At 43.9% G+C, this 27,938-nt stretch overlaps 1 protein-coding gene across 1 annotated transcript in view; it reads left to right on the top strand.

Annotated features, from left to right (window-relative positions):
- Positions 1 to 388: 388 nt before the first annotated feature.
- The window catches only part of LOC124385130 (NACHT, LRR and PYD domains-containing protein 3-like), a 38,543-nt gene continuing 10,993 nt past the window's right edge, over positions 389 to 27,938 (top strand). The window contains 10 exon segments of the mRNA XM_046848274.1: positions 389 to 457; positions 1,051 to 1,131; positions 5,353 to 5,469; positions 5,636 to 5,752; positions 5,914 to 5,971; positions 6,332 to 6,536; positions 6,749 to 6,808; positions 6,811 to 7,357; positions 7,359 to 8,516; positions 27,625 to 27,798. Coding sequence (XP_046704230.1) covers positions 1,091 to 1,131; positions 5,353 to 5,469; positions 5,636 to 5,752; positions 5,914 to 5,971; positions 6,332 to 6,536; positions 6,749 to 6,808; positions 6,811 to 7,357; positions 7,359 to 8,516; positions 27,625 to 27,798 — 2,477 coding nt within the window. The 5' untranslated portion in view covers positions 389 to 457; positions 1,051 to 1,090.

Here is a 27,938-nt window from a genome sequence, read left to right on the forward strand (position 1 = left end):
CAGTTCATTGTGTTAACATTGTGTGTATAAATATGTGTATATATATATATACACATACACACAAACATATTTATACACACAATGTTAACACAATTAACAATAATAATATAATAATATAAAACATTAAACAGTCAAAAGCGTTCACTTCTGACATGCTGCTTTATTATCCTTAAAGAATAAATAATATTCATAGTGTTAAAACAAAACAGGAAAAAAAAAACAATAAGGAAAATATAAAAGGCAAAAGTATCTGAAGAGCGTGACGCTGTTTGTGTAGTGAACTTGTTTGGGTCATCAAGTTCAAGCTGCACATGAACAACAGCGCCCTCTATAGTCACAAAATATAATCACAGAATCTGGTGTAACTTCCTGCTCTGTGGAATAAACAAGTCAAAGTGAAAGTAAAAACTCCATTTTATGAAGAGAGGAAGTAAAACGTTTCGAGGAGAAAAACACAGTAAGTATGTAAATCTAAAGCTAGAAGATGTGAATGTTAGGAATCTACACTGGATGAAGAACAGTTCAGGTGATTTTTTCCTGAAGTTGGATCTTCTACAGTTTACTGTAGGACTTGATTTACTGGAAGTGAACCGTGTGATGATCCAGGATTAGATGAAACACACCCCATATTGGAGTGAAGTAAATATGTGTCCTGCAGTGTTTCTCTTTTTTTCAAACTCTCCTCCTTTTTCCCAAATGAAGCTCTGGAGCGTGAAAGTGTTTTATTGGGGAAAATAGCGATTATGGGGGGTGGTGCAGAGTGGAGCGCATTACGTGTTAGTGATAAACTGCAGTTTAAGTTTTTTGGGAATAAATGGGCTGTTGTTTATTTTTTATCAATATATTAATGATTATTTTTGTATTTCTGATTTTATGCTGGTTTTTACATTGTTAAAGTGAGGCCTTGCCCCCCCCTTGCTGATTGAAATTGTTTTATTAACATATTTTTAAAATCTTGTTTCTAATCTTACTACTACTAATAATAATAATAATCTGTTTGACCTTGTTCTCTCTCTCTCTCTCTCTCTCTCTCTTTCTCTCTCTCTGTAGGTGTACAGGTTACTCTGTAGGAGTAGAAATTTCCTCCAGAATGAGTGAGTCTGTGAAACAAGACATAAAGAAAGATAAGAGGTGAGTGAAGGTTGTGAAAAATAGCGCTCAACAGCCATCCCATTGATGTGGGTGATATCATGTATCATGTGTTGGTCAGAAAGTCTATAATCCAGTTGCAAGTGGTGTTAATGCCCAGATCTACAAGTTTGGCTATTAACTTGGATAGAATGATGGTGTTAAATGTTGAGCTGAAGTCAACAAACAGCATAGGTGCATAAGTGTTCTTATTGTCCAAATGTGTGAGCACAGAATGCAGGCAAACTTGTGAGAGTCCAATGTGGATGGCAGAGAGTCCTTCAGGTGTGCCAGGACCAGCTGCTCAAAGCACTTCATGACAATGGGTGTCAGTGCTACAGGGCGGTAGTCAGTCAGGCACGTTGGGTTGGAGTGTTTTGGCACTGGCACAATGGAGGTGCATTTAAAGCAAGTGGGAACAGCTGCTTGGGCAAGAAACAGGTTGAAGATGTCGGTAAAGACCCCAGTGAGCTGCTCAGCACGCGTCCAGGGATGTTGTCTGGTCCAGTGGCTTTGTGTGCGCTGATCCGGCTCAGTGCATTGCAGACATCTGTGGAGGGGAGTGTGATTGGAGGGTGGCCAGGTGAGGGTTTGAGCTTGGTGGCAGTTTCTCTGTTGTCTCTCTAAAAGCGAGCATGAAAGTCATTAAGCTCATTTAAGAAGAGGACATTAGTGGCAGCAGGGGTGGAGTGGGAGGATTTGTAATCTGGATGCCTTGCCACATGCGTGGAGGGTTAGAAAAATGCTCCCCTGTCTTTCACTTGTAGCACTGCTTTGGCCACGGCTTGCCCCTCTTCAGGTTAGCTCTGGATGTGCTGTAGGCCTGTGCGTGGCCTGATCTGAAGGCAGTAATGCGTTCGTGTATGATTTGTTTCTGAGTAGTAACACTCTTTATGGTGGTATTGATGTAATCCAGTACAGAGGAGGTGTAGCAGTCGATGTCCGTGTGAGTGTCACTGGTGGCCTGAGAAGCAAATCTACTACAGTCTGTGTGTAGAAACCTTTCCTGAAGTGTAAAATCTGCTTCTGCGGGCCACACCTTGATGGTTCTCACTAATGGCTTCACCCGATTGACGCAAAAGCTCATGTTGGGTGTACGATGTAAGGGCACAGCTGTTCTGCACGAACAGACCTGAGATAAGCAACTAAAATACCGCAAAATTGCAGATTTTGGAGAGACCCTGAGCCTCGCGATGTATTCGCGCCACCATCTTGGTCTTCACCTTTAGATGGTTATTCTTTTGTTTATGTCACAGAACTACAGCTGGTGATTGTGTGTGTATGTTTCCGAATAACTTTTGCATAAAAAAACGACATCTTGATGGTAAAAAAAACCAAATATGACTGGTAGAATATAATGTTACAAAAAAAGAGACCACAAACTAAAAATAAATAAATAAATAAATAAATAAATAAATAAATAAATAAATAAATAAATAAATAAATCTTGGGTTGAGTCTCCTCTATAGGCAAGTGTCTTTTCTGCATCACCTATCATTTCAAACCTTTTATTTCCAGCCAGTAGCATTATGGAAACAAAAAAAAAATTTATGGAAATTGTAGCCAATAATTGCAGAATTCTAGCGATATATGGGAGGATTTTATTACACGTGTGTGAGTCTTAGTTTTATTACTCTTTACAAACACCTACTGGTCGAAGCAGCACGTGCATAGTGACAAAACAGGAAGTGGTTACAGCTCTCAGTTCGGCACAAACAGCTGTTTATAGCTCGTGCTAACTGGGCTTTGCTTACAAAAAAAAAAAAAGAAAAAAATGGACAGTCAGAAATGTTGTTTTATCGGAGATTTGCACAAAGCAGCGATGTGGAAAATATTCTTGGTGGAGTAACAACAGGGAAGGGAATGAAGATGGCGGCGAGGCAGTAGCTCCAGACCCAAAATGGTGCTACTTTCACTTTGTAGCCTGCCTTACGCAACATATGGACATCTGAGCAACTGGTGTCCCTGTGTACCACTGCCGAGCGCTCCAGGAACTCAGAAACAACCCCAACAACACAATAAATGATGATCTGCAGCAGAAGCTATGCAACCTTAGCGTGCTTCGTGAACCAGGCCTCCAGACCTCGGCGTCGCCTGTGGTGGACGGACGAAGGAAGGGGGAATCGAAAGCACTGGGCGACTAAGCTGAAGAGCGGAAAGTGAGCGGGGGCTAGTGTTAGGCTAAAAGCTAACCCTAGCCAGCCTGCTCTCCATCTCTACTGCTGGCAAATGTCTGCTCCCTGAACAAAAAAATTGGACTACATTAGACTTCAACAAGCTACTCAACGTAAGTACAGACACTGCTGCGTCTTTGTGTTCACTGAGAGGTGGCTGAGCGACAGAGTTCCATTCAGCTGGATGGGGTAGCCACGTTTTGTGAACACAGAAATGCAGCTCTGTGCGGTAAGACTCCCGGCAGCATCCTGTGTGTTTACATCAACACGGAATGGTGTAAGAATTTACCACCACTATTGTGCTCGGAGTGTACATTCCACCTAGCGCTAATGCTAAGGAAGCACTCAGCGTACTCTACAGGACCATTAGCGAACTACAAAACTCACACCCTGACGGATTGTTTATTGTCGCCAGAGATTTCAACCATTTAAATCTCAGGACTGTGTTCCCTAATTTTCCCCAGAATGTGGACTTTGCAACCATAGGAGAAAACACGCGGGATGTTGCAATCTGAGTAGTTGGGCCCCCAACTCAGCTACTCAGACCACATCTCTGTTATGCTGATCCCAGCATACAGACCACTCAGCAGGCGTTCGAGACCAGCTCGAAAGCAAGTGAGAACCTGACCAGCAGGATCCATGTCTGCTCTCCAGGACTGCTTTGAATGCACTGACTGGGACATGTTCAGGGAAGCTGCCACCAACGGCAATTTCATTAACTAGGAGGAGTACACTTTAACAGTGACCAGCTACATCAGCAAGTGCATTGATGACTCGACCATCTCCAAGACCATCACTACACGCTCCAAGCAGAAGCCGTGGATGACTGCCAAGGTGCGTGCGCTGCTAAAAACAAGAGACTCTGCCTATAGAGCAGGGAACAAGACGGCCTTAAAGACAGCAAGGGCCAAACTGTCCCATGCCATTAGAGAGGTGAAGTGCACATATGCCAAGAGAATCCACGGCCACTTCCAGGACAGCGGAGACATTCAGCGCATGTGGCAGGGCATTCAGGCGATCACAAACTACAAGACAACATCACCTGCTTGTGACCGTGACGTCTCCCTCCCAGATGCACTGAATGACGTCTACGCCCAGTTCAAGGTGCAGAACAACATGGCGGCGGGGAAGACCAACCCCTCTCCCAAATAACCAGATGCTCTGTCTAACCACAGCTAAAATGAGGAAAACTCTATGCAGAGTTAATTCACGAAAGTCTGCTGGACCAGACAATATTCCTGGCAGTGTGCTCAGGAAATGTGCACAACAGCTAGCAGATGTCTTCACCGACATCTTCAACACTCCCTGAGCAGCATCATTGTTCCTATGTGCCTGAAGACGATGACCATCGTTCCCGTGCCGAAGAAATCTACTGTCTCCCGCCTCAATAACTATCGTCCCGTTGCAGTCACAACCATCTTCATAAAGTACTTCAAGAGGCTCATCGTGAGGCACTTCAAGACACAGCTACCACCCTCCCTGGACCCCATGCAGTTTGCGTATCATCCAAACTGCTCCACGGACGATGCCATCTCCACAACCCTTCATCTGGCCCTCACTCACCCGAACAATTAGGACTCATATGTACGAATGCTGTTCATAGACTTCAACACATCATCCCTCACCAGCTGATAGAGAAGTTGAGCCGAATGGGCCTGAACACCTCCCTCTGTAACTGGATCCTGGACTTCCTGACTGGAAGACCTCAGTCAGTCCGATTTTTTTATTTTTATTTTTTCTTCCCGGTACTACATCATCTATAACTTTTTAATTATCTTTTTGAGCAATGTCAACTTTGAATAATAGACAGCAAAGATCAAAGTGTCTTTTATTTAAAGATATTCAAATTGTGTATGTAGCCCACTTTTATCAGGAACTGTTGACATTTAAATTTAGGTAGGGCAGATGTGAGTCCCAAAAGCTGTGGTGAAGGCACAGGTTAAAGAATGGGATCAGTGTTAATAAGAACATCATCAGATTTTAACTCCAGTTTCATTATTCAGTGTTGCTGCAGAACAGTAATAATGATGCAGTGGTTGTGTGTGTTTAGTCTGATTCAGGGTAAGAGATCAGACTCACCTGAACCCAGCTGTGTGTCCATGAAGAGTGAACAGTCAATGGGACCTCCGATAAACTTTAAAGACACAGACTGTACTACTGATCTGAGGTGAGGAAATAGTTGTTGTCTCTCGCTCTCTCTCTCTCTCTCTCTCTCTTTATATATATATATATATATATATATATATATATATATATATATATATATATATATATATATAATTTACACCCTGGCTTTATAAATACTTCAAATACTGTTTCATCCTATTTTACAGATTATTAAAGAATAAGAGATCAGACTCACCTGAACCCAGCTGTGTGTCCATGAAGAGTGAACAGTCAATGGGTCGTCCAATAAACTTTAAAGACACAGACTGTACTACTGATCTGAGGTGAGGACAGTTGAATGTATGAGTGCAGTGTTTTATCACTCACACTCTCACATAATCAAACATCTGTGTAATATGTGTGTATTCACTGCTTTGTGTTTGTAGTTATGAATATGATTTATAGTCTTTATTCTACTTTTAACAAGTGTTTTATTTGTTCACAGACTGCAGAAGAAGAAATCAAAGATCACTGAGAAGAGTCATTTAGAGGCCATATTCAAGGTGTGTGTGTGTGTGTGTGTGTGTATCTATTCCACCCTCACTGCAATGTGACAGAACAAAATCCTGAGCAGCAGTAAGAGAGAACACGAGTGTGATGTTTCCCTATTGAATTTAACATCTTTTTCCTTCTGCTTCTCTCATTCTTTTTGTTTGTTTGTTTTTCCAAACTTTGTCAAATTAAATCATCAGCATTTTCATACCTCTTTCTTAATACTCAGTGATTCACCTTCATGTTTTTACTCGTCTGTGCTCTCGTCTGAAACCAGTTTGTCTGGATGTCAGTAATGAACACATTCTTATGTTACATTCTAGTGTTTGATATGAGTGTAGTGTTTTTTATTTGCTTCTGTTACAAATCAGGATGTGGAGCACAAAGTCATCACTCTGCTACAGAATGAACTGAAGAGATATAAGAAGCTCCTGGGTCCAGATTACCCAGCATGCTCTGAGAGGGAGGTGGAGGATGAGGAGGATCAGAGCAGTGTCAGAGAGGGAGTGCTGAAGATCACACTGCACTTCCTGAAGAACATGAAGCACACAGATCTCGCCAACACACTGCAGAACAGTAAGAGCTCATGGGGTTCTAACATCACTTTATCTTCAGAGGAAGGAAACTGCTGTACATTTATTAAACACATCTCATCATAATGATGTGCTTTTATCAACACAATATAATAACACATCAGTACTGACATTCCATATGATATACAGCTATGAACATATCAGTAGCTCACAGAGATGATCAGAGAGTTTACATTTTATTCTTCTTTTTATCAGAACTCGTCTCTGTGCACCAGCGAAAACTCAAATCCAAACTGAGAGAGAAATGTAAAGAATTACTGAAGGAATCTCACAGCATGGAAGCTCAGCACTTCTGAATGAGATCTACACAGACCTCTACATCACAGAGGGTTGGAGTGGAGACGTCAATAATGAACATGAGGTGAGACAGATTGAGACAGTGTCCAGGAGACCAGCAACACAGGAGACACCCATCAAATGTAATGATCTCTTTAAAGACAAGTCCATCAGAAGTGTGCTGACTAAAGGAGTTGCTGGAATTGGAAAAACAGTCTCTGTGCAGAAGTTCATTCTGGACTGGGCTGAAGGAAAAGCAAATCAGGACGTCACCTTCATGTTTCCACTTCCCTTTAGAGAGCTGAATCTGATGAAGCAGAAACATCTCAGTCTGATGGATCTTCTTCATCACTTTTTCCCAGAAATAAAAGAATTACGATTAATAGACTGTGAGAGGAATAAAGTGGTGTTGATCTTTGATGGTCTGGATGAGTGTCGACTTCCTCTAAATTTCCAGAACAATGAGAGATTGTGTGATGTGACAGAATCAGCCTCAGTGGATGTGCTGCTGACGAACCTCATCAAGGGAATCTGCTTCCTCTGCTCTCCTCTGGATCACCTCTCGACCAGGAGCAGCCAATCAGATCCCTCCTGAATGTGTAGACCAGGTAACAGAGGTACGAGGGTTCAGTGATCCTCAGAAAGAGGAGTACTTCAGGAAGAGGATCAGTGATCAGAGCCTGGCCAATAAAATCATCACACACATGAAGTCTTCCAGAAGCCTCTACATCATGTGTCACATCCCAGTCTTCTGCTGGATCTCAGCCACTGTTCTAGAGAGAATGTTGGGTGAAGCAGAGAGTGGAGAGATCCCCAAGACTCTGACTCAAATGTTCACACACTTCCTGATCTTTCAGATCAAACACAAGCACCAAAAGTACCATCAGAAATGTGACCCTGATCCTCAGCAGACCAGAGAGAGTATCCTGGCACTGGGAAAACTGGCTTTCCAACAGCTGGAGAAAGGAAACCTGATCTTCTATGAAGAAGACCTGAGAGAGTGTGGCATTGATGTCAGAGAAGCGTCAGTGTACTCAGGAGTGTGTACTCAGATCTTCAGAGAGGAGTTTGGGCTTCACCTGGGGAAGGTGTTCAGCTTTGTACATCTGAGTGTTCAGGAGTTTCTGGCTGCTTTATACACATTTCTCTCATTTATAAATAAAAAGAGTAAAAAAACACAAATCAACAATCTTTCAGATCTTTTTACAAAATCAAACATGTCTGATTTCCTGAGGAGTGCAGTGGACAAGACCTTACAGAGTGAGAATGGACACCTGGACCTGTTCCTCCGCTTCCTTCTGGGTCTCTCACTGGAGTCCAATCAGACTCTCTTACAAGACCTACTGCCCCAGACAGGAAGTAGCTCTCACAGCAAACAGGAAACAGTCGAGTACATCAAGGAGAAGATCAGAGAAAATCCATCTCCAGAGAAATCCATCAATCTGTTCCACTGTCTGAATGAACTGAATGATGATTCTCTAGTACAGGAAGTACAACGTTACCTGAACAGCAGTAATTCCAGGTGTCTCAGTGGAGTCAGACTCTCTCCTGCTCAGTGGTCTGCTCTGGTGTTTGTGTTGCTGAACTCAGAAGAGAATCTGGATGTGTTTGATTTGAGTAAATATGACAGATCAGATGAATGTCTTCTGAGGCTGCTGCCAGTGGTCAAAGCATCCAGAAAAGCTGAGTAAGTCATTTTAAAATGATTTCATAAATGTGTTACTAATTCCATAAATGTAGTTATTATTGTAAATGAACACTAATGACACTGCACTGATTAGGATCATGATTATCATTCATTACTCCAATCAGGTAACCAGTGTTTACTGATGTGATTTAAATCATTGCTAAAAGCTAAAGTGCAAAATGATGTCATCAAAATTAAAGATTAGATTAGATTAGAGTAGATTTAACTTTATTGTCATTACACATGTACAAGTACAAGGCAATGAAATGCAGTTTGGGTCTAACCAGAGTGCAATAGCAGCAAGTGTAGGATATACAGTGTTTGCATGATTTATATAAGTTAAATAGAATGGAATATAGGACTATAAACAGTAATTTACAGATGTATATGTACTATGAATATACAGATGAATATATAAGTACTATAAATATAATATACTCATAGTATAACCAATCATTAGTGGTTGTAGTGATTATATATATATATATATATATATATATATATATATATATTACACATTTGAATATATAAATATCAAAACTAATTACGCTGGAAAACAAAATGATATAAAATAGGAAGTCTACTGACTTTTCATTTATTTTACACTCGATCACAGATTTATCTAAAAACACAATTCAATCAAAATAAATGTAAATATTGGTAACCACCCATGCAGTCCACATATAAATGACAGATAAATGATGTGTAATAATGTGAAATGACATGGGGCAAAGGTACACGCTTACTGATATTTATTTAATACTCTGTACAAAAGCCTACAAATAGCAGCTTCCAGAAGCCTCTTGTATGGAAAAACTATTTACATGCATTGCTAAGGTGTGATTTGGACCCATTCTTCTACACAAACACTCTTCAGATCTTGACCTCCAAACTTCACTGTTGGTCTGGTGTTTTTGGGATGGTGTGCAGTGTCATTTGGGAAATTAGAAAAACTGTCCCTGAACCTTCAGGATGGATGGAGGTTGAACAGTTTGTGACTGGGATGTGAGGAGTCCATGATGAAGTGAGCTCTGCTGTGATGAAGGTTCTGAATTGCAGGTAGTTGTTTGGAAAGCTTTACCTGGCTTTCTATAGACACAGTGTAGCTTCCATTTGATCCAGGATGCTTTCAATGATACAGCAGTAAAAAACCTGGAGACATATAGATCTTCCCAAGGCTCCTCAAGAAGTATAGATGCTGTTGCACCTTCCAAATCAGAGTTGTAGACAGGGAAGTGTCCCTGCTGTTAGATTTCCGGAGGTCCACACTGAGCTCTTCAATCTTTATGGCACTTAGGGTCAGGTTGTTGGTGGAACACCATGCTGTTAGGCTTTGGTTCTCTTCCCTGTAGGCCAATTATTTATTGTTACTGATCTTGCCGACCACGCTGGTGTCACACTTGAGGAAGATGTTTGTAAGGAATGTTTTATCCTCTGCCGCTTGGGCAGGATTGCCTTCTGTCCCCTGGACAGGATACCCCTGAATTCAGCCTTTCCTCTCGATCTTTGCTCTCCTACGTGCACGGGGAAGTCTCAATGAAAAACACAAGTCGGCTTTCAGAGAGAAGTTCCGAAGTTTATTGTTTCACACATGAAGATATACTTCCAAAGAGATGGAGAGAAAAAGGGAGGGCTGCCAGGTGTGTGTGTGTGAACAGAAGAGAAAGTTAGGAGAGACAACTCCACAAGGTTATGTTGAGCCTGCAAAAGATAAGCCTAAAACAGAAATACAGGAACCACTTTGTGTGTACGAGCAAAGTAACACATGCCACAAAAGGATAGTTCAGGGTATGGTCAACAGAAACATACAAAAAGGTTATTCTAGAAGCATACAGCAGAATTACTATAACTACTAATGGCAACAAGATACATATTACCATACTGTGAGAACATAAAAACGGTTAACGATAATAACTCCACATCTGGTCATGTTATTCGTTTAGCAGAAGCAACAAAGCGAGGATTAGCCATACCAAAAGGCAACAGTTTGGGTATTCTCACAGCGTAAGCGTATAAAGAGAGGATATAGACAAGAACTGAGTGTTCTGGGTCAACCTAATCTAGGACTAGTGATCAAGGATATCTTACAATTCCCCCGTTTTATCCATGATAAATAAGAATGGATAAATCACAACTTAAACTAACAGACATGTCGCATTGGAATAGGATAATAATCAGAAACACGAGGGACCGGTTGATAACCAGAAAGCATACGGGTGAATGATCGCTGGATACATTGAAAAATACATGGTCCAAATAGGCATAGCAACAGGAAAACGATGACAGTCGGGATTATCAAAGAAATGTACGGCGCCCAATGACCAAACAGAGTATACAACTATCCCCATACCCTACCTTGATTACCCTTTTCGTCATCCTTAAGAGCCTGAGCCGTGGCGTGCATTTTCTCAACTGCCTGACCTATAACTCCGTGTTCATCGTCGTTGTCAGGGACGTATGTGCAACAACTATCCCCCACCAATGCACATACGCCTCCCTTTTCAGCCAGCAGGATATCTAAAGCTAATCTATTCTGTAGGGTTGTCAGGCACAAAGCAGTGAGCTCAGTACGTATACCATCAACTGCGATGAGGGTTTCATTAATGAAAGTGGCCAGGCGATAATGGGTGACTTCTATTTGATTCCACAACTGGGTAATACCATATTGTGGGAAAAAGCCGTCCCAAAACTTAACAAAACGGGATTTAAGCTGATGTTCAGGGGAAGGGAAGGCAGGATCAGAGACAGCGGACCGTTTCTGCCGGGTCTGTGTTTGGTTGAGGTGTCCGAATATATATGACGACGAGCCGAATCGGGTAAGAGCACACACCCCACCCCAATTATGCGTTAGATACATATATACTTGCTTCCCACACACCCAATACCAATCCTCTGTTCTATATACTGTGCCATTACCCGGGTGAATCAGAGAACAGATACGCGTCAGGACATGTTTGATTGACGAAATACTCAGAAAAGGTATGTGCGCAAAGGCGGTTGGGGGTGACCTCGAGGGAAATGGGTCCATCACGGTGGAAGCACAAGGGGAAAACATACTCTTTTGAAATGCGAGGTTTTATGGAGGTAGGGCTAAATAGTTCCTCCTCCGAGGAATGGGTCCAGGCTACTGTGACCGCAATCAGGAGGTCTATCAGTTTCTGAGTTGGTCTATTACGAACGAGAAGACAACGATCACGATGTGTAAGGTTGTGTATCTGAGTATCTGGGATTACAGGATCATTCAGACAGAAGGCATTCATACAGGTGGATTCGGCAGCATTAAGGATTTCAGTCTCGTCCCGGGAGTTGGGTATCAGGGACTTGGACCCTACCGCAGATGGTAACTGCTGACACACGTAGCATGGACCTGCTGTGTGCTGACGAGCCATCCAGTTGGCGTATTGCCAGAAGGTGTTGTGGTGTGGGTAAGCCTGGGCGGGAATCCCAGCCCCAAGGCTGACGATTAGGAGAAAAAGGACAACCATACTGGTCACTGGTTGTGTTACCTCCCTGGATTGATGAGAGATTGTCGTTCCGCTTTTCTTGACATGTCCTGCAGCTGTGAGGATGCCCGAATAGTCGGCACAGAAGGGTCTGAGGAGTTGTCACCGAACCTCGATAGATGATGACAGGAACCGATACACGTCTCCTAGAGAACTCATGGGGAGGTCAAGAGGCTATGCTTCTGTAACATAAAGGAAAATAGTGATACACAGGGAACATGTACACACAAAATTTAAGAGGGATCACCTCCATTTCTTGATTCTGGTAGCATGGATCCACTGTGGGAAAAGGTCAGTTAATACACCTGTGCATGTATTTCTGCTGGCCCCTCATATTTGCATACACCCAATCGCCTGGGTTTTAGAGATTTAACCAGAACACCATTCCCCACCCAGGAGGGATGGGTTGGTGTCAGAGGGATGACAGGTATAGATTTAGAGACCAGTTCATGTTTTGACAGTGTATCAATCAGGGCAGCAGAATACTCGGCGATGTGCACATCCAGATCAGCTGTACCTATGGCTGGTTAACCTTTTTTCCAGGGCGTTGGAAATTTGTGTGGTGATAGGTGGACGTCTTTTCGCGGAGTCATTCTCATTTCGGCAAGGACTGCAGGTAGTAAGTCTACCCATTTTTTGTTACCTGTAGCTTGCATGGCCTTAGTCAGTTTGTCCTTAAGTGTCCGGTTAGTTCTCTCTATGATACCGGAAGACTGAGGGTGATAGGGATTATGGAAACGCCATGACAGGGATAGGTATTTACATAAGTCCTGCATTACCTTCGCAGTGAATGGTGTTCCTTTGTCTGAATCAATCGTGTGAGGAACACCATATCGTGGTAAAATCTCTTTGGCTTGGATATGTGTGACAACCTTTTCTCGTTAACAAGGGAAATCTTCAACCCACCTTGAGAATTTGTCTACCATCACCAGGAGATACTTGAATGAACCACAGGAAGGCATGTGAGTGAAGTCAATCTGCCATTCAGAGAATGGAGCAGTGGGTAGTGGAGGCACTCATGTTTCGCTGCGCTCTTAGTGATGTTATTTCGGGCACAGATCAGACATCTAGATAAAATCGAGTCTATCATGCAGTTTAAGTTAGCTATACAAAAAAATCGGTTCATATCCTCCCTCACCCCCCTTCGTGCGCAATGTGTGACACCGTGAAACTCACGTACGAGGAAAGGAACACAGTGAGATGGAAGGCATAGGCGACCATCTGCACTGTACCAAAGGCCATCGGAGGCCACGAGGCATTGTGTGATTGCCAAAAGGCAGAATCATTCGGGTGGCTGAGGATTGGACAGATGGCAAATGTAAATCAGGAATGAGAGCGGAGGAAAGAAAACAGGTATTAATAGGAGTGCTAAGAGAGGGGAAGAATACCTGAGCTTGAGCCGCACTTTTTGCCACTCTGTCAGCCAAGGAATTGCCTTTGGCCTCCACATTGTTGTCATGAGAATGGGCTTTTGTTTTGATGCTGGCCAGTGTGCGAGGAAGACAGCAAGCAGTGATAAGGTCCTGAACTAAGGACGAATGAGAAATGGATTTCCTCTCAGCCGAGCGTAAACCACACGATTGCCAGATGCGGGCAAAATCGTGCGCAATACCAAAGGCGTATCGGGAATCAGTGTAGATGGTGACATCTTTTCCTTCTGAGAGGACACATGCAGGAGTCAAGACAAAGAGTTCACCCCTGTTTAAAGGAGTGGATGACAAATCTGGGTATATACTAGTAGAGTGAACGACCTCGGAGCAGCAATCATGTGTGGTGTCGGGCAGAGTGTCATCTTGTGCATTAATCAAACGAGCAAGGGCATGACCTAAAGTGTCAAAAGAGGAGGTGGCCTTGATTTTCAAATTACTGGTTGAGCAAAGGATAGTTCCATAGCCGGATCTCTTCTCTGAGCTGTCATGTGTTGTGTGTGCAAGTTCTGAAGGACCTGTTTCACCTGATGTGGAGAACAAGATCATAGGATGAGACAACACTAGTTTTTCAGCATCTTGAACCATCACAGCACAGGCAGCCACCACACGGAGACACGCAGGTAAACCCTGAGCCACGGTGTCAAGTGTTTTGGACAGGAGCACATGGTCTCATGCCCCCATGCTCCTGCACCAACACAGCAGAGGCAGTTCTGCCCTGTTCACAGGCATAAAGGTGAAAAACCTTATGATAGTTTGGAAGTCCGAGAATGGGAGCTGGACACAGAGCTGACCGCAAAGCCTCATACGCCTCATTCATCTAGGGTGTCCACGTTAGCGGGTGCTGCAAAGGATCGTTGTGTGAGATCACAGAGTGGAGACGTTTGTCGTGGAAAGAGCAGTCAGGTATCCATGGACGGCAGTAATTAATCAGGCCCAGGAAAGCCATGAGAGCATGCTTTGTGGAGGGACGCCTTGTGTTAAGAATGACCTGTACACAGTCTTTAGAGAGCCGTTTTCTGCCTTTTGAGAGTTTAAACCCTAGGTATTTTACAGTGGTTCTACATAACTGAAGTTTGGTTTTGAATACCTTGAATCCTTTCCTTGCCAGATGCCGCAGGAAGCACAAGGAGGCTTGTTCACAGAGGTCCTCGGAGACTGCGGAGACCAGGAGATCATCTGCATACTGTAAGACAACAGAGTCAGAGGGAGGGCAAGATCACAGAGTGCATCCCTTACCACACTGCCGGGGAGTCAATGAATCCTTGTGGCAGACGTGTCCAAGTATATTGGCGCCCCCTGTGCGTGAAGGCAAAAAGAGGCTGCGTCTGCTCTTCTACAGTAATGCTGAAAAAGGCAAAACACAAGTCAATCACCAAAAGTGTGTATGATTGCATGGAATTGTAGCGATAATAGAGGCCACATCGGGCACAACAGGTGCAACAGGAACCACAAAATCATTTATTTTTCTCAAATACTGAGTGAAGCGCCAAGTGCCGTCCGGCTTAAGAACCGGATTAATGGGTGTGTTGTATGAACTCACACACGGCTTGATCACACCCTGTTGTAACAGAGAGGTCAGGATTTTGTCTATTCCCTGCAACTTTGATTCAGAGAGAGGATACTGTTTGAAAAACACAGGATGCAAATGTTTTAGTTTAGCTTCATAAGGAGGACAATGAACCAAGCCCACATCGTCCTTATGCTCCGCCCAGAGGAGAGATGGCAATTCTTCCAGTGAAGAAGGGAGTGGTAATTTCTGTGTGGTAGAGAAAACAGTCATTAATGTTCATGTTAGAAAGATATGACAGAGGAGCAGAATCAGGAACTGAAACCGTGAGTTTAGAGCCGGAGAAGGTGAGAGAAATGTGCAGCCTGCTCATGAGATCTCGGCCCAAGAGATTAAACGGACAATCAGGCATAAAAACAAAACGATGTTGCAGAAAAATATTTGTGTCGGAAGGACAGGTTACAAGCACGGATTGAGTAAATGGTGTTTCTTTTTCAACCCCTTCAATACCCACAGAGCTAATGGAATGACCAGAAATGGGTCCCTCATATTGTTTGCCTACCACTGACATTGTCGCCCTGTATCAAAGAGAAAGGGTACACCGTGCCATTGATGCAAAGTTTGAGAAATGGCATTTCGTTTAATTGAGGGATTCATAAGTACAATGCAGCATGGTAGGGGTTACGCTCTGTGGGCACCCCTATCGTCATATGGGCTGATTTGCATTCCTGCAAATGGGCTAGGTTCTGTAGGAGGAGGCGGTGGAGGAGGGGAGCCGGTGGGGTTCTTACTCTCATCCCATTGTCTCTTTCTACATTCTATAGCCCAATGTCCCTTCTTACCGCAGTAGTAACATACACCGGGCCGTTTTGGGTTGGAGTTAGCACCAGACATATTTCACCTTCCCTGCCTCTTCCCAAAACCCCGCCTCCTGCCACAATGAGGCAGGCCACTTGTTTACTCTCTATTATGCCATCACCTTCCATCGTACGCACCCTCGCCCCTAAATGTCTAACCGTCATGTTACTACGATCGGTGAGCTAATACTTCAGGACTTTCTGAACCTCCGGACGACAGTTATGCATAAAAGTCGTGAGGAACAGAGGGTTACTGTCTCCGTCTTCTAACTCCATCGCTCCCAATAAATTCCAAGCCTCCCTAAATCGGGTCAAATATTTGGAAGTAGTTTCACCCTTCTCCTGTTTACAGTTAGTTACTTGAGAGAGACCTCTATTGGCCTGCTGCCGCTGGAGTAGGAATTTGGTCAACTCCTTTTTTAACGCTGGGAGAGCAAATTGCTCAGCTCAGTGATAATAATAGTAGGTGGTTTTGCTCTTATTTTTTTTTTAACCCTTCCCCCTCGTCTTCCACCTCCGTTTTTGTTTCCATTTTAAATCACATCATTCCTAGGGTGTAAACTGGGCACCGCGGCAATAAGCGTTACCTCATCACAACTGTCCCCTAGTACTGCATGAAGGATAAACCTATAGTCTGCGCCTGTCAACTGATTATGGTGGGTAGAGCTCATTAGCATGTCAACGAAATGCAGAGGTTTGGATGGGGATGGAAGAACCCTGATAATGTCTCCAAGTTCCCCGATCGATGGCGGATGTAATTTGAGGCCACGGGCCGACTTTGACCATACGCATACCGCGTTAGTGTGGGTTTTGGGCCAGGGAGGAGGATCGATCTCGGGGACTGAAGGAGACACTTACCCGCCATCCCGATAGGGTGGGGGTGGAGCATTTGGCAATAAAGATGGTTTTGGCTTGGCTTCGATTTTGTGCAGAGACTTAAGCTCTCTTTTTGAGTTCGGTATGGAGTGATAGTCGTCCCAGATTGGTTTCATTTCTACCCATTTTTGATAACTATCACCCATGTAAGAATAACCCCAGTTAGGATCGCCAAAACCTTCATAAATTTGGGAATGCGCAGACTTCAGGTATTCAGACTTAAAGGTACCACCACGACGATAAGTCAGAAATTGAGGTTGTGGTTCAGTCCACCCTGCTAAATTGTCTAGCCAGGGGGTAGTATGAAAGGTGAGACCACAACGATTCATCCAGTCCCGAGGGGCTTCCTCAGGATCTGGTTTAGGATATTTAGTTCCAGAATTACCCATGACCCAATATAGGTACAACTGTCTGACAATGTTAAATACAAAGGTTGGAGGCCAGAGATCGAGATAGATAAGGCGGTTTAATAAAATTTTCGATGTCTCAAGTTACTGTGACTGCAGAGACGGTTCAACGTCGACATCAAGTTCGCTTACGAATACAAGGTGCGTGCCTACACATTGAACGGTATGACAAGATACCAAATCAGCACAACACGGATATCAGCATACGAGGTAAGTGCCTACACATTGAACAGTATGACAAGATACCAAATCAGCACTTACCCGAACACTGATATCCCGGACGAGCCCCCAAGAACTGTAAGGAATGTTTTATCCACTGCTGCTTGGGCAGGATTGCCTTCTGTCCCCTGGACAGGATACCCTTGAATTCAGCCTTTCCTTTTGATCTTTGCTCTCTTACGTGCACGGGGAAGTCTCAATGAAACACACAAGTCGGCTTTCAGAGAGAAGTTCCGAAGTTTATTGTTTCACACATGAAGATATACTTCCAAAAAGATGGAGAGAAAAAGGGAGGGCTGCCAGGTGTGTGTGCGCGTGTGTGTGTGTGCGTGTGTGTGTGTGTGTGTGTGAGACAATCCCACAAGGTCATGTTGAGCCTGCAAAAGATAAGCCTAAAACAGAAATAAAGGAACCACTTTGTGTGTTAGAGCAATGTAACACATGCCACAAAAGGATAGTTCAGGGTATGGTCAACAGAAACATACAAAAAAAAAAAAACATTGGAATAAATTAGTGGGCTCAAAACACATCCCTGTGAGATGCCAGTGTTCAGAGTGGAGGCAGAGGATATGTGACTGCAAAACTAACAGACTGAGGTCTATTGGTAAGAAAAAGTCCAAAGTTCTTCTGCATGTGAAGGTGCAGATACTTAGGTTACTTAGCTTGATGGTCAGTTTAGTGGGGATGATGGTATTAAATGCATAAAAAACTAGAATCATAGTGCTGCACTTAGCAACTTTACATCACAATCACACGACAATTTAACTGTATTTCCTTCAATACGATCACATTCTGACTGGTATTTTATTAATATTACACCTATGACAACAAAATAAATATATAGCAGCAAAATACACTCACCAGAATGTGTTGGAAAAAACACAGAAAGCAGCTGTCCGTCAGCCCTGACTGTTTCACCATCAGTATTCTTTTACCTTGTCACGTAATTTGGATTTTTTCACAATCTAAGCCTTTTCCCCCACTTGGCTTTTGGTCAGGTGTCTTTCACCCTTCTCCGGGGCCACCTCACCACAGCAGGCCACAGATATATAGAATTACACACACTTTATATTTCAAAAAGGTGTCTGCTTACCTTGATCTGTTTTGGGCCGGCTTCTGTAGGTTGCTGGGTAAGTGTTCCCTGGATCAGGCTTTCAGGCTACCTGGTTCAATCCCTTGAAGAAGCTCCCGGGTTTCGGCACCAATAAAATTTCGGATCCCAGATTCCCCTCCGAGACCAAACACCTCAGGAGTGCTCCAAGTTTCTTTTCTTATTTATCAATTCCCACTAAACTCGGTTAGAACTCCCAATAAAAGGCCCAGAGGCTTGGATAAGAAGGACAGCAAAACACGAGTTTATTTTCTTTCTCTGCAGAGATGTACAATCAACCAACAAGAATATTACAAGAATAATCTTTTTCAGAAAAATAGATGCTTGCAAGGGCTTCAAAAAGGAAAATCCCCAAAACCCTAATGGTTTAATACACCTAAGGTGATTTCCACCCAGAACTCTTTGGTAGTTTCCAAAAATCAGAGCTCACCCAAAAAATTTAAGTAACAACTAAAATCCTGAAATAGAAGTCTTCAGACCAGTCTTGAAGGTACTCCAACTGCAACTGCTCCAGAAGAACTGCTAAGACTGCTGAGATTGCCTCCTTTTCATTTACAGGTGCCTCTAGGCTCCTCCCTGCTTAATTTACATATTTTTACTCCAAATCCCATTATTTCTAAGGTGCTGGTTTCTTAGGCCCTTCCCACTAATTTTTGCTCATCACGTGGTATTTTCCAAATCCCATTATTTCCGAATTCGCCTGGTTCCTCCCTTTCCTGTCGTCATTTCCCACACGTGATCTCTTTCTTTTATATCCCGTTATTTCCGGGCCCATTTGCAGCTTTATTATTTTTTAAAACTCGGCTTATCTTCCTCATTCTTGTCTTGGCACTTGCTAAAGCAACATTACTTTGGATTATCCTTTGTCTCTCTGGACATTTTCTTATTTTCAACTTCTTGATCATGCGTAAGTCTCTTCTTTTATTTTATCTTAGCCTATGGTTAAATATTCTTTCTTAAACCTTCATTTTAATGCTTTTATATGCTTTTTCTTAAAGTGTGATTATAGTTGATTATACTTCTATGTGCTTTGTCTTATGCTTTTTATGCTTAGCTGTGTGCTAGTTTAGTACTTAGTGTGCTGGACTGGTCTTCCTACTTAGTTGCCACCATGCTACTGATTGACCCCCTTGTCATTTCCATGTGTTCTAGCTCATGTTAAGGCTACTAGACACAAGTCCTCAGGGCCCTATCACAGGGCTCGTCTTTCTGCCCGTCGCCACCACTAGATAAACCGTCTGCTTTATGAGATGTCCTCTTATTTGGACAATCTTCCTAATGACACTGTTTCTCCTGGGCCTTCCTCACCTCCACCCATCCCTTCTTCCTCTTCTTCTTTCAAGGATGTTGGCATTCAGACTGACCCTGTGGCGATTTTTTCTGTTGGTTCTCTCGACTTGTGCCTTCTTCTCCGGCCTCTACTGTCTCTCCTCGACCTGCTTCCCCATCCTATTCTCCAACTTCTCCTGCCAGCCCTTTCCCTGGGCCGCCATCTCCTGCCAGTGTCATTATGCTTGAGTCTGGTTACGAACCTGAGATAGTTCCTGCCCCCTTTGAGAGTTCCTTTCCGTATGAGTTTCTCCATACCCCCAGTTCTCCTGTTCCTTCCTGTCACTGTTTTCCTTTAAGCACTTGTCCTCACATGGATTAACCTGAGTTCAATAAATAAACATGGTGGTCTTTTCCTAACTGGTCTCTGTTGTGGTTATTTGTAAGCAAGCAAATAAGATGGTTTAAGATGGGTTTTAAGGTTTCTTATAAGCGAGTAAGGTAATCAAACTTATAATAAATCTATTAAATGATATTTGATTAAATGTTAAATGATGAGTATATAAAACCTGACTGCACTGCTATCTTGTCAAAAATTCCACATTACTTCCCCCTCTGAATCTGACAAGTTTCACACAGTCTACGTTCTTCTTCTTCTAGTTAGCGCTTGCATCTTCACAGACATAGGACATGAGTTCATGAAATGCGAAATGTATCAATAAAATTGTAATGGTAAAACACATAATCAGATCATGTCTGTTTAACCTGAACTGTTCCTAATAGCATTAGGACCAAAGCTACAAAAGCATCTAAGTAAAGTAAAGTACATCCCTGTATGCTCATTTTAAGTAGAGTAAAGTAAAGCAAAGTCAATTCAATAAAATCCCCTTAAATTCCAACTCCACATTAAAAAAAGGAAAGTGGCGAGTCCAAAAGGGCAGAGTGGCAGTAATGCGACAGCCCGTGCCCAATCGTGCCCATATGTCAAATCTGTCAGTGGGTATGAGATGTGATCGTGACGAAACATGTACTGAAGAGTCCGTGCTGTAAAATAATGGATTTATCGGTGGCACTGTGGCCACGGCGTTCAGGACCCCGAGGTCGTTTTCTGACCTACTGGACCACAATCCATAGCCTGCCAAGGAGACAGAGTAATACTCTATTGTGGCTTGTTGTAGGATGTCCCGTGTAAGCAAGAAAGCATGTGTGGACACACCTCCATAGGCGGAGACCACTGTTATGAGGCGACGTATGGTGTATGTATGCACAGTGAGTGTGAGCGGTCGTGTGGTGTGAAGCGCATAGTCCGTGCAGTTGTGGTCGTGCATCCAAAGTTGATTGCAAAGGGTGAAGTCAGCATGCTTCAGGATGAGAGAGAGCGGGCGAGGGCCGTCTTCTCCGAGCGTGGTTCGCTTGAGCTGTTGGTTTAACCCATGAATGTGAGGGTCCGGCGGATACGGTTGAGCAATACTCCGTCTGAGGAGTTCAGGCGGAAACTGCTGCATGTCTTGAGGGGTCAACCAGGCTGAAGAGGCCTGGGCATAGCGTGCGACAGTGTGGCAGGCTCCGCAGTGGCAGTTGCTGGACAGGAAGATGTAGGCGTGGCAGACGTTTCCTGTCGGTCAGGATGGAGCCCCAGGACAATAAGTCCGGATAGTGCAGCTGAGGAAGTCAAAACGTCTCCCGCGGGGAACTCATGCCGCTGGCATGATGGCGGAAGGGGCAACCCAGGGGGTGATCTTACGGTTGCCATTAGCAGGGTCTGCACAGAAACATACATTGACAGACAACATAGACAACAAACATAGTAATGGGAAGAGTCCAGGGCTAGTACCATCAGCAGTTGTGGTTCGGAGCCAATTCATGCATGCTGTGGGGTAGGGGAATGTTCAGCTTGTGTCCGGCCCGCAGATTGGTCCAGATATCGCACTTTGTGAGGGGCTTGTTTCAGAGTCTGGGCGCTATGCACACAGAATAGTCTATGCCGGTCTGGGCTATGAATGCAGGGGGGCTTGTTGGAAGCTGTTGGAGCTGTAGTTTGAGTTGTGGGGTTAGCGATGTCCATAGCTGATAGCCGCAAAAGGAAATGGTGAGGTATTGTATCTGATTTTCTACTGGAATGTTGGGAGTGACTAAAAAGGCGTGGTATGCATGGCTTCCGTAAGCTTGAGCTACTGAAACGAGATGATGACAAATATAGGTATGTACAGTTAGGGTGAGCTTGGGTGTTAGCGAGAATGCCATTTCCGTGGGACCTCTATGGATCCAATCTGTGACATTTAAAGTCATGTTAGCGTGTGATAAAATATGGGAAATGGATCGAGTGTCTCAACGTCTGAGGGGGAACATTAGTGACAGGGTTTTCCGATCAGATAGGGGGCACCAGTTCTGTACACAGTTAAGTTCTGCAATTTCTGACAGGGGAGGGTAGGAGTTTGGTGTGCATCATAAGGTATTTGCCAAATGGAGAGTGCATGGTTTTGTCAATGAGGGCGCGAATGAGCGGAATACCACAGCACACAAGAGCCAGGACTGCTACGAGTACGAAGCCAATTATCGTAACAATCCTTATTAGGCCAGCCGTCAACCATTTATACCAGGCTGGATCCGGATCTGCATTGTTTTGAGTCAGTTCTTTGCGCAATGCCTTCATACGGTTGAGGACAGTGGATAACTGTCCTTGTGGTCCGGTGTGTAATGGAATAAGAGCGCAACAGTCTGTGCCAAAAAGGGTACATACTCTTTGGTCTGGACCTCGCATGGTATCTAGAGCGAAACGGTTCTGGACAGTCATCATCGTGGTGGCATGTAATTGTTCGGCTATGAGGCCTAAGGCTGATATGGTGTGGTTAATAAAGCGCTGCTGATTGTACCAGATGTAGTTAATCCATTTATAGTTCCTGTGTACTTTCACATGAGGGAGGAGAAAGGTCCAGGCTGCGGACGAGGACTCTTTTTGGGCGCCATATTGTTCTGGAACACCGACTGGCTTCCCTGTCCAGTCTATATACACTTGTGCGTCTGTCTCCCATTGTGGTATGTGTGTAGAGTTACCTAATACGAAATATTGGTTTACAGTTAACTCACTGAGACCTGAGGTGTCGCGTCGAATGCGAGAGTATGGTTGGTGTTGTGTGGGGTGTCTAAGAAACTGTTGCAAATTGGTGTCATTCAATTCAAATATGCTGAGGTGTCCTTCTAACAGGACTGGCGTGCAGAGTCTGTCCCAAAATTTTGGGAGAGTCTGTAACACTTGTGGTTCTCCACAGTACCAGAACACGTCAGCTATCTGTAATGTGCCTAGTCTAAGGCTGGGAATGATGACTTGAACCGTAATATTGGATTCACACCCATACTGTGAGTTGTTACAGTGGAGAATCATGTTAATGATAGGGTGATTGGCTTCCAGCGTGTCTTGGCACGCTGTTTTGGTGACACTTCCGATGGACACGGAACCACGTCCTTTAATGCATAAAGGAATTTTTTGGTCTGGGTGCACACACACACTCATACATCTGTCGGGGTTTCTGTTGTATCTGGATGATATGAACAGGATTTGCTATAATTTCTCATCCATTCTGCTCCATGAGTATGGGCAGCTGCTTCCAGCAGGCATGCTGCTGGGCACAGGTTCGTATTATTGTATGGGGACATTGCACATTCTCTGATTCCTCTTGTGGGCATGACATACGGTATATGTTTTGATCGTTTGTGACATACGATGCATGTGATGTTAGGATGCGCTTGGCGTACAGTGTCTTGTAGCCAGGCATAATACAGGTTTGGGGGAGTGTCATGGCTATCGGTGTCGTTGAGTATGGTGATGCTGAGGAGAGTAACGGTAGAGGACACGTTCGGGGGGAAACCCAGGAGTACCGCTTACATCGTAATGGCCGTCAATTCCCTAAACTTTCCCTCCTGGGGACTGACAAGTCTCTGGGCATGAGCTATTTAGAGCCATGTGTACCAAGAAATGGCTTAGGTTGCGTGAGGCGTGGCATGGGGCTTAGTATGAAGTAAAACTCATGATTTGAAGCGCAGAAAACATGGATGGCGAACTGGTAGACGGGCCTCCGCATATTATCCCAAAGTCTATAGCTGCCTGACGGGGCTGGAGACCAGGTTGGCCTTCGGGGGCGTACATTCGTGCTCCTGTACTCAGGTCTACACTACTTGTTTGTACTGATTTGTCGGATTACTTAGGTCATTTACCACGTTTGGACGTTGCACGCCTACCTCTACTGTCAGCAGGAAATCAGAGTTTGATGCATTATAGGCCTAACTTTGTACCTCTACTTTGTGCGGGGTAAAACGGGGCTCGGTCATATTTGGTAGTAGGTACCATTGAAAGTCATGGTTCCGTTCTGCGAAGTCTGTTGTACTGCTGATAACATTAAGAAAACGGTGCCATATAGTAGGCCTGTTACTGTTACCATAAGGTAGACCGTGCATTTGTGTTCTTTTGACCTGCCTTCTAATATATAAATTCTATGCTTCGATTTGTTCCCCTCAGCCTGTATTTTAGTCATATTTGTGTTCCCAAGCTATGTCAGCAGGGTCGAGGGTGTCATACAATGGTGGCGGTTCAGTTGTGGTGAAAGGAGATAGTACAGGGGTTGCTAGATCAGCCGAGGAACCGCCGGTATACTGTGACGGACTTGGGATGTCTAACGGTGAAAACGCGGACGGTGAAAATGGGAGACACACGTTTTGCATGTCTGGTAGGAGGTCTGAGGGGATGCTATCGATGGCCAAACTGTCTATTTGTGGGGTTTATCGGATAAGATGCGTTCGGGTCTGGTGTGTGTGGCAGAGTTGGGGATAACTCTGGGGTTGCCTGCGGGGCAGCCGAAGGTTCTTCTGCCTGTGGTTCAGGTGTCGATTGCTTTTTGGCTAGCCGCTCTGCTTTCTTTTTTTCTCGTACGTCTTGCTGGTCCTTGTGATGTACTCGGGCCGTCGTCGTCTCCGTCGTCTGAGTTTTGGTCGTCTGGAGTGTCGTCCTTCCCACTTACCATGGGCTTTTGTCCTTTCTTTCCTTCCACTTGAGCCCTGCAACAATTATTTAAATGATACTAGTGTTCCTTACCTTCAACTTTCACCGCAGTGGGAGTTGCCAACACCATTTTGAACGGGCCCTCCCGCCTTGGTGTCTTTCAATGTTTCTTTTTAAACACTTTAATGTAGACAAAGTCTCCAGGCTCAACTTTTGAGAGCTTCTTTGCCTCTTTGTCTGTTGGACCTTCACTTGCCATTGTGGCCTCACACACCTGTGGGTATACAGTTCTATGGATTTCGGTTAGGTGTTTTACATAGCTTGACATTTCTTTTTCCAATTGTTCCAACCCTGGACCTTTGTAAGGTCCTCGTGTAAATGGCATTGGCATAGGATGCCCCGTCACTATCTCATGAGGCGACAGGTGCAATGTCCTGTTTGTCTGTGATCTCATTTTCATCAAAGCCAATGGTAATGTTTGCACCCAGTTTAGCTTAGTGCTTGCACATGTCTTTGCCACTTCGGCTTTTATTGTGCCATTTCCCCTTTCTACCATTCCCTGAGACTGGGGATGGTACACACATCCAAGCTTGTGTTTTACACCTAGTGTCTTCCATACTTCCTTCATAAGCATGCTGACGAATTCTGGCCCATTGTCTGACTGAATTTAATCTGGGATACCAAATCTGGGAATCACTTCTCTACATAGGTACTTGACCACTGTCTTTGAATGTTTATCAGCCGTCGCTACCGCTTCTACCCATTGACTGAATCTGTCTACTATTACCAGGATATACCTTTTCCCTGCCACCCTGTCCTGCATGTCTACATAATGCATTACCAAATGTCAAAACGGTTCCTTTGGCACCAGGATATGGCTAATGGGAGCTGTGAAGTTTTTCCTAACATTGTTCCAGGCACACACTTCACACTGTCTTAGCTCATGGTCCACCATACCTGCCAAATATGGTGACCACCATTCTCTCCTGATTGTGTCAATGATTACCTTCCTATTGCAATGGTCTGCTCCATGTACCTCTCTAATCAACATGGGTAATAGTGCCCATAAACCATCTGCACTTCTCCACACCTTTGTGTCATCTTCCCGCCATGCCCCTCTCTTCTTCCAGCATTCTTTCTCCTCTGGGCTTGCGGCCTCTTGTCCCTGAACTTTTTCGTCTAATGTCAAATTTTCTGATGTCTCTTCTAGTTCTCCCGGTATAAACACTGGCATCACACACTGTTCGCCTACTGCTGCTTTCTTTGCAGCCTTATCCGCAGCTGTGTTTCCCTTAGTTACCACTGTACCATCTTGTGGGCTTTGCACTTGACTATTGCTAGCTTCTTTGGCAGTTGTATTGCATGCAATAAATCTGTTATGGCTGGCCCATGAGTAATTGTCGACCCATCCGCACGTTGGAAGCCTCTTTGTGCCCAAATTGTGAACTCATTTCCAAAAATCAGAGCTCCCCCAAAAAAATGAAAGTAACAACTAAAATCCTGAAATAGAAGTCTTCAGACCTGTCTTGAAGGTACTCCAAATGCAACTGCTCCAGAAGAACTGCTAAGACTGCTGAGATTGCGTCCTATTTATTTGCAGGTGCCTCTAGGGTCCTCCCTGCTTAATTCACATATTTTTACTTCAAATCCCATTATTTCTAAGGTGCTGGTTTCTTAGGCCCTTCCCACAAATTTTTGCTCATCACATGGTATTTTCCAAATCCCATTATTTCCGAATTCGCCTGGTTCCTCCCTTTCCTGTCGTCATTTCCCCCATGTAATCTCTTTCTTTTATATCCCGTTATTTCCGGGCCCATTTGCAGCTTTATTATTTTTTAAAACTCGTCTTATCTTCCTCATTTTTGTCTTGGCACTTGATAAAGCAACATCACTTTGGATTATCCTTTGCCTCTCTGGACATTTTCTTATTTTCTTCTTCTTGATCATGCGTAAGTCTCTACTTTTATTTTATCTTATCCTATGGTTAAATATTCTTTCTTAAACCTTCATTTTAAAGCTTTTATATGCTTTTTCTTAAAGTGTGATTATAGTTGATTATACTTCTATGTGCTTTGTCTTATGCTTTTTATGCTTAGCTGTGTGCTAGTTCAGTACTTAGTGTGCTGGACTGGTCTTCCTACTTAGTTGCCACCATGCTACTTATTGACCCCCTTGTCATTTCCATGTGTTCTAGCTCGTGTTAAGGCTACTAGACGCAAGTCCTCAGGGCCCTATCACAGGGCTCGTCTTTCTGCCCGTCGCCACCACTAGATAAACTGTCTGCTTGATGAGATGTCCTCTTATTTGGACAATCTTCCTAATGACGCTGTTTCTCCTGGGCCTTCCTCATCTCCACCCATCCCTTCTTCCTCTTCTGTTGTTTCTGCCTCTGGGGCTATTGCCATCTCTGACACTGATACTGCACCTGACTTTGTGCCTTCTTCTCTGGCCTTTACTTTCTCTCCTCGACCTGCTTCCCCATCCTATTCTCCAACTTCTCCTGCCAGCCCTTTCCCTGGGCCGCCATCTCCTGCCAGTGTCATTATGCTCAAGTCTGGTTACGAACCTGAGATGGTTCCTGCCCCCTTTGAGAGTTCCTTCCCGTATGAGTTAATAAATAAACATGGTGGTCTTTTCCTAACTGGTCTCTGTTGTGGTTATTTGTAAGCAAGCAAATAAGCGGGTTTAAGATGGGTTTTAAGGTTTCTTATAAGCGAGTAAGGTAATCGAACTTATAATAAATCTATTAAATGATATTTGATTAAATGTTAAATGATAAGTATATAAAACTTGATTGCACGGCTATCTTGTCAAAAATTCCACACAGTGAGGAGTATTTCTCCAGTCTTCTGCAACTCTCACAGTAGTGTGTGTGCATATCTGTGTGTGTGTGTTTGAGGTGTCACTGTTCTGATTTATCATCATTTCTCTCCCAGGTTGTGTTGGTGTAATCTCACAGGTGAAAGCTGTAGAATTCTGTCCTCAGTTCTCAGTTCAAACTCCTCCAGTCTGAGAGAACTGGACCTGAGTGAGAATAAACTGCAGGATTTAGGAGTGAAGCTGCTCTCTGCTGGACTGGAGAATCCACACTGTACACTGGAGATACTGAGGTCAGATCATCACTTACACACTGTAGATCCTGCATTTCTGTCATATGGCTGTTTTAGATGAATAAGATTTTGTGTGTCCTGAAGCACACTTCAATTAAAGCAGCAACAACTGCTATGCTATAGTTTACCAGATTTATAAA

This window comes from Silurus meridionalis, chromosome 4 (genome assembly GCF_014805685.1).
Source record: "Silurus meridionalis isolate SWU-2019-XX chromosome 4, ASM1480568v1, whole genome shotgun sequence".
NCBI classification, from domain to species: Eukaryota; Metazoa; Chordata; class Actinopteri; order Siluriformes; family Siluridae; genus Silurus; species Silurus meridionalis.